Source organism: Henckelia pumila, chromosome 2 (genome assembly GCF_033568475.1).
Source record: "Henckelia pumila isolate YLH828 chromosome 2, ASM3356847v2, whole genome shotgun sequence".
Lineage (NCBI taxonomy): Eukaryota > Viridiplantae > Streptophyta > Magnoliopsida > Lamiales > Gesneriaceae > Henckelia > Henckelia pumila.
In genome coordinates, this window is record NC_133121.1 from 88594728 (window position 1) to 88602850 (window position 8123).

General features: G+C 28.3%; 1 protein-coding gene across 1 annotated transcript; it reads left to right on the forward strand.

The window, feature by feature from the left end:
• The first annotated feature begins 4616 nt into the window (after window positions 1-4616).
• LOC140885064 (dof zinc finger protein DOF5.6) lies at window positions 4617-6151 on the forward strand. Its single transcript, XM_073291978.1, has 2 exons — window positions 4617-4812; window positions 5016-6151. The coding sequence occupies exons 1-2, from the start codon at window positions 4759-4761 to the stop codon at window positions 5928-5930; spliced, it is 969 nt and encodes a 322-aa protein (XP_073148079.1). The 5' UTR covers window positions 4617-4758; the 3' UTR covers window positions 5931-6151.
• The last annotated feature ends 1972 nt before the right edge of the window (window positions 6152-8123 follow it).

Genomic DNA, 8123 nt, shown 5'->3' on the forward strand with positions numbered 1-8123 from the left:
AAGTACGTGATTTACAAAGAAGCAAAGTCGACAAGCCGACGAATACCATGTTTGCTTGTTTGCGGCCGCAGCCAATATAGTCAACTATAACTATATTGGATCCAAATAATAGCTGCATTTGTGTTATCCCAAATAGTTTTTTTTTTCTTCCTCTTCAAAATTTAAGAAATTTACAATCTTCACCAATATTTGTTAATGCCATCGGCAAAGATCTATATTCATGGTCTTTGGATACTATATTGGAATAAAATTTTGTGATTGGAGAGATATGTATCGTGTAAAGGTGTAAGTGAGTCAAGCTAGTTACTCGTTATCAACTTGATCAAAACTCGACTCGATCGAGTTTGAATCGAGTTCAAGTAGCTCGAATATTTTTTTGAATCGAGTTCGTGTAGAGCTACTCGAGTTCAAAAAATTATAGAGATGTCTTTATTTAGACATTAAAAATAAGGGATATTTTTCTCAATATATACATATATAAATCCGAGTTCGAGCTCGAGCTCATGATCCATATCCTAGAATTCAGAATTTCAAGATTTTCGAGCTCAATTTATAATTCGATATATACATGAGCTGTCAAGCTTGAGCTTGAAATGTATTACTGGATCGAACTCAAGTAGACAAAATTTAAATCGATTCGATCGATTCACCAGTAATATCAAGTGAGTTTTCATGTTTTTTTGTTTAAAAAAAAATTGTAATGGATTCAATCCAACTCGACTCCATATTATTATAGATCTAATGGTACTCCGAAAACCGAAGAACGTCTAACTGAAAAAAAAATCCATTTTACAGATTTTTCTTATAAAAATAGGATTTTTTGATCTCTTAAAAGGTTTTCAATTGTTTAATGCATCGCATGTGAATTAATATATATTGTACATCTTAATGCTTCGTTCTAGTCAAAGCTATTGAATAGCTAGCACCCCAATTGCTATCAATATTATATTATCAGCACACAAAAACAAGATCATGTCCGCCGACCCTCCAAGATTTGTCAATTCTTTCAACAATATTATTAATTGTCATGATATGTACATACATATTCATGAACTTGTATTTAATTTCAATTTTCAACATTAATTTCATTTGCGCATGCGCATGCATATATTAATTCATGATTCACAGCTAGCTAACTTTGTCTTCTTTGATGGATTTTGTTTGTTGTCAAATTAAATTAGGACATAAATTAATTGATACGCTAATGAAGTAACGAGGATCAAAATCTGGCGAGTTGAATGGGTTTTCGTTCTTTTTGTCTAATGAAACTGATAATTGGACAATATCTAATTGAATTTTTGGATTAGGTACTCGTGTGTATATATATATATATATATATATATATATATATATATATATTTAAAAAAACATAGACAGAGAATCATTTAATTTTGATATGATAACATGTGCTTTTCCTATATTTATTTAAGTTTTCGGTCAATTATATACGAATTAAAAATCTACTAATATATATATTTTTTAATTTCTATTCATTTTTCGTGGAGTTCTAACGTGACGCCAAAAAATTACGATGTGATATCAGAAATTATACTGATCGTCATTGTTCTCGTAAAAAAACAACTAAGACTGAAAAAACAACAAATTAATGAGTTAAGGTATGAATCGACGGACCACAAGATTAAAAAAAGATAATAAAAAAAGCGTGCATTATACACGATTAAAAAAAATGTAATCCCCCTTTAATATACTACAAAGACTATATCAGTCATTTGGAAAAAAAAATGTGAAATTTTATTTACTTTATTTAAATGAGTTTTGCATTAAATAAATCATGACATGATATGTCTAATGTCTTGTGCATATTGGTTCCCATGTAATGTCCCATCCATCATCCTCGTGTTATTCTCCAGACATCGTTTGAAAAAATTAACATGGGAAAGTGCGACTAATTACAATAATCCACGTCTCAGATTAGTCATTAATTTGATTGTGTTACACATAGGAGAGAATGCAAACACACACACTAATCATAATCCAAAATCTTAATAATCATGTTCACACTCATTTCTGATTAGTGATTACTAATTAATTGGAAGATATTATGACACACATCATCGAGCCATTATTCAATTTACTTTGGTTGTTGGGCTTTTGGGTCCATTTCACATTTGAATGACGATGATTATGGAGAAGTATGGTGTGAGATAATTTTACGAATTTGTATCGGTTAGACAAATCAATTTTGTTTATATTTATAGTAGAAATAATATTTAGGTATAAAAAGTAATGATTTTTTTTTTTATGATCCAAATAAGAAATTTGTCTCACAAAATTAACTCGTGAGACCATATCACGTGAGTTTTCGTGATGATTATGATAGTTAAATAATAAATTACTATGTGACCCCACGATTGTTTTCCATATTTATTTTTAGGCAAAATGATTTTTCAGTATTTTTTCCTATGTGACTCAAATAAAAAGTAATATTTTTATTATTATAATAAATATTTTTCCTATGCGACCTAAATAAGAGATCTTGTCTATTTTCAGTTTTTGATTTATTAACTTCTCAAAATTTAGTTTTGGTACATTAAATTTTAAATTTTAATTATTTTGGTTCAACTGCTGACGTGACATGTTGACAATCAACAATTTCGATGTCAGATCATCATTTTTCAGTGTCACGTCAGTAATTACACCAAAATATTTAAAAATTAAAAGTTAGTGTATGAAAACCGATTTAAAACTTACCAAACTAATAACCAAAAGTAAATAAGTTAGTGGACTAAAAAATCAATACTAATTCATAATTACCTAATAATAAATTCTCATTTATTTAAAAGGAAAAGCCCAAATCTCGATTCTAAAAAATTTCCCTCGCAGGAATCATAGCCCCGGCCGGAAACCTTCAAAATTTGAATAGGAAAAAGATCTTATTCGATATCTTTAATTAAATGACTCTTTAGCATCAATAGAGGGACCTCCAATGGTCCTTAGCACCATTTGGGGTCACATGTAAGCCAATATATATATATACACACACACTGATCGACAATTCTTGGAGTGAGTGCAATTCATGTTATGCGTCTTTCTTGCCTCGTTTGCAAAGACACCCTTGCATGACAAGAAAGCAAGCATATTTTATTTCCTTTCCATAATTTTTAGGAAAAAAAAAAAGAAACAAACTTTTTTTCATAATTTTAGATGATTAGTTTTTGTTTTTAAAAAAGGGGTTTTGCAATTACAGAATTTCTCTAAAATACTTTGTAATAAAACTATAGTAATTCAATCATGACAATATGATCATTATGAGGTCATGAATGCATTTACTATAAAGTTTGTACTTAGATTTAAATGAAAATAATAACGACATCATGATCAGGTAGATCTTTTTTATGTGGCAAAAAACGAATAAATAACTTGGGATAAAAAGGATAAGTGACCTCATGATTGAGTCAAAAATAGAAACAAATCCCCAGAAAATAATCGAGGCAGGAGCAGGGAAATGTTTGTGTATTTCCAATCTTTAATTTAATTTTTAATTTGTTATGTGTTGACGAAGAGAGTGCATGATAGTGTGCAGAAACTTATAAAGGGAGTGCTGAATATTTCACTTTTTCTACCAATTTGATTCATCAATTCCAATTCGTGATTGAGCTGCAGCAAGTATCCAATGCAATTGATTAGCCCTAGCTTGGTGGCGTTAGAGTTTATCTAAAGTGCTTTATTTGGTATATTTGTCACCTTATTATTTTTATATTTAAATGATAAGGTGGTTGTGAGAAGGAAATATGTTTGTCATTTTAATTGATAAATGATTTCCAAAAAATGAAAATGTAGATATATATCTTGCATCCGTCTTATAAATTTTTTTGAAAAAGTCGTGTATATTTGTCTCTTTGTAATTTTGGTCAGTCTTATATTTGGCTACATTTCAATCTTAGTCTGTTATCTTTATTTTTTTTTCGTTTTTGTAATTTTAGTATTTTTTCCCTACATGACGTCGTTGACATGTTATCAATACGTGTGTAGTGTCACATCAACATTCTAGATGAAAAATGATTAAAAGTGTCAAAAATCAAATTATATAAAACTAAAATTGAAATTCAACAACACATATAGAACCAAAACCGCGCGCAAAGAAACAAACAAACGTGACCAAAAATACAATTTGTTTTTAAAATTTTATCATAACTTTTTTCGGCAAGCCAACTTGAAATAAAACGAAGACTAACAAAACGGTCAAACAAATGCAAAAGCTCGACCCAAATCTTTTATAATAGGAAAACGATCCATGAATATTTCACAGCACCACAAATCATATTTGTATTCATATGCTAGCAATATAAAAACATAGAAGAAACATAATTTCAAATAAAATCTGCATGCAGATATGTTGATCAAGTTTAATTAATTCAAACTTTTAATACGCACATGAAAATAGAATAATAACTCCAAAAAAAACACAACAAATTAAACAGAGACCCTACCATTTGTTATTCAAACTGCATGCAACGTGTGGGACCTTAGAAGAATTTATACTTTGCTTGCGAATAGAGAGCAAGTGGGCCACATTTGGAGTTCACTTTCGGTTTCTATAGGCTGATTTGTGTCTCCCCCCTCTGCTCTTTATCTTGGCCCCAAAAATTCTCACATGTCACCTCTCGATCTATACACTCTTTTTTCTTCCTTCTTATTCACTACCCAATCACCCCACTCAACTCCAAATCATTACTCCTCTAACTTGTCTAATTCTTATTATCAAATCAAGAATCGTGATATATATATTAACACTCAATGGGATTGACTTCTCTGCAAGTTTGCATGGATTCCTCAGACTGGTTGCAGCAGGTAATGAATCAATTGTGTTCAAATTAAATAATAATGTATATATGTTTGCATGTGCTAATTTCCCAATGCCATGCATTTTTCCTAACAATCGGATCGGATATACGTCGTCACACATAGTTATTTGTAAAGATTCAAACACTGGATATATAACTTGAACTAAAACTTGGTAGTTTAATTAATTTGTTGAAATAATTAATTTTCAGGGCACAATATCGGAGGAGAATATTAATCCATCACCGATGACGCCAGCATCTGATGATCAAGAAGATGACATACTGGAATGTTCAAGGCCTTTGATGGATCAGAGGAGACTCATTCGTCCCCAGCACGTCGACCAAGCACTGAAATGCCCCAGATGCGAATCCACACACACCAAGTTCTGTTACTACAACAATTACAGCCTCTCGCAGCCCAGATACTTCTGCAAGACCTGCCGCCGTTACTGGACCAAAGGCGGCACCCTCCGCAACATTCCCGTCGGAGGCGGCTGCCGGAAAAACAAGAAATTAGTCTCCTCCAAGAAACCATCTAATTCAAACTACTCACCTGCTGCAGTAGTAACCATACCTGCAGATCATATCCACCAAACTAATTACAGTAGTGGATTAAATAATTACAATGTTAACAGTTCCACCGAGCTTCAGCTTGCTTTCCCACAAGACCAAATCCAATTCTCGTCCCTCCTTCCAAACGGCCTTTTTGGCACCAATTTCATGAGCGTTTCAAACCACCCTGGTAATTTCTGGATGGAAAATTCTGCTCAAATCGACTTCATGGAGAACAAATATGAAACCCTCTTCGGGAGTACTAGAGATCATGATTTGATTAACAGCAACTTCCATGGCATTGAAGCAAATATCCCGTCTGCTCTTAATAATGGAACGATTCTTGAAAGCTATCATCATCAAAATCATGTTCTTGAGGTGGACATGAAGCCAAATTACACGTCGTCCAAGAATGTTGTGTCGCTGGAATGGAATCATCATGATCATAATAATATTCATCATCATCAGCAAGCCGCAGCGTGTAATTCTGATGCCGGGATTGGTTATCTTGGTGGGATCGGATCCTGGACCGGATTCATGAATGCATACGGATCTTCAAATACGTTAGTCTAATTAAATGGTATTTAACTAATTACTCTAGAATATTAATTAAATTTTATATATATATATAGTAGTTGATTGCCTAGCTACGTACGTGATCGGTTTTTTTTTTTTTTTTTTGGTTCATCTTGTTGCATTTATTAAATTGCAATGAATGCGGGCTTAAATCGAAATATTAATCCTATTTAGAGAGAGGGTTTAATTAAAATTTCATGGTTTTTTAAAGTTTTTTGTGTTTTGGGGATTTTTTTTTTTTTTTTTTTTGGTCTTATGTTTAGCAGCTTTAATTGACTTAATTGCCAAGTGGATGAGTGTGAATTGGGGGAATGTTAAAAGCTTGAGTATGATAAATATATGTTATTATTATTAAATGCAGGCTTTATGCCCCTGATTGATTTCATTTTTTTTATATGCTTTAGTGTTTTTTTTAATATGACATTGATATTTATATTCTATTTTTTTGTTAAATGAATTCCATATTTAATTTTTATATAACATACATTGACAATGATATCCTTGATTATTCTATTTCAATTATATATATATTAATTTTCAAAAAAAATTATATATATATTAATGATGGAATCATGGAAATTCGAGTGCAATATATGTTTCTCGTTTAAAAATTAAAAAATTTTAATTACCATAATTTTCTATCATGTAACTTAGAAATTTAAATATATTTTTTTAATTTTAATATTACATAATATTTTTTATATTTTATCCCAAAAACAGTGTGTGCAAATTATAGTTAGTTGTTTTTATAAATACTTTAAAATATTAAGGGTAAAAACTGTGGAGTAAAATAAACTTTAACTAAAATATGAAATTAATTTTTTTATTTTAATATTAGTTTAATTTTTTTGGCAAAATTTATAGTGATAAAATCTATAATTTTAATAAAATATATTGCGACACTATTCATTTGACGTGATCATTTTTTTTATTGTAAAAAATATTTGCACAAAATATATTAACTATTCTGATAAATTGTTATTTAGTTTTAAAATATAAATTTCTTTTATAAGATAACGTGTGATTACTTGAAAATTTTGTTTTTTAAATTTAGAATAAAAAATATTATTGTGGATAAGATATTAAAATATGGGAATGAAATATAACTTGACTGGAAAAACTTAAAATAAGAAAAATATTAAAATTAAAAAAAGTAACAAATCGGTAAAAAAAAAAAAAGAAAACAAAACAAAAGTAACGATGGTTTAATGAATTATGTAATTTTTAGTCCTGTAAGTTGTATTCTTTTTTCATTTTTGGTCCTATTAACATTAATTCGCATTTTTAGTCCTGTAAATTTAATTAAGTTTTCACTTTAAGTCCTATTAACATTGAATTTACAATTTTAGTCCTGTAACTTGCATTTTTTTTTATTTTTAGTCCTTTTTGCATTGAATTTTTACTTTTTTGTCTTGTAACTTCTATATATTTTTTCTTATTCATATTATCGATGAATTTATATTTTTAATTCCATAAATTTCTTAATTTTTTATATTTTTATTTATAATATATTATGATTTACATATTTTAAAGCTTTTAAAATTTAAATGAATTAAATAACAAAAATTCAAATTAAATTATTCAAAACAATTTTACACTAAATATCATCTTATAAAATACATAATATAAATAAACGTATTAATATAATGTGAATCATGTTTTTTGGGGTTTAGTTTTGATATAATATGAAATCAAAATTTTTTAATTTAAATTTTATATCCGACCAAAATTACAAATTACATGGTATAAAAATAAAAATTCTCTTTTAATATGACTAAAAATAAAAATTAAGTGTTAACAAGACCATTGAATTTTCCTTTAATATGATTAAAAATAAAATAAAATTATATGGTTCGATTTCATATTATATACATAAAAACTAAACCGAAAAAATGATTCATATTAAATTAATATTTTTATTTATATTTTGCATTTTTTAAGATGATATTGAGTGTAAAAAAATTTCAAATAATTTTTATTTCAATTTTTTTTTATTCATTTAAATTTTAAAAGTTTTAAAATATGTAAATCATAATATATTATGAATAAAAATATAAAAAAGTATGAAATTTATTGAATTAAAAATATAAATTCATCGATAATATAACTAAAAATAAAAATATATGGAAGTTACAAGATAAAAAATGAAAATTATATGTAAAGTGGACTAAAAATGAAAAAGAATGCAAG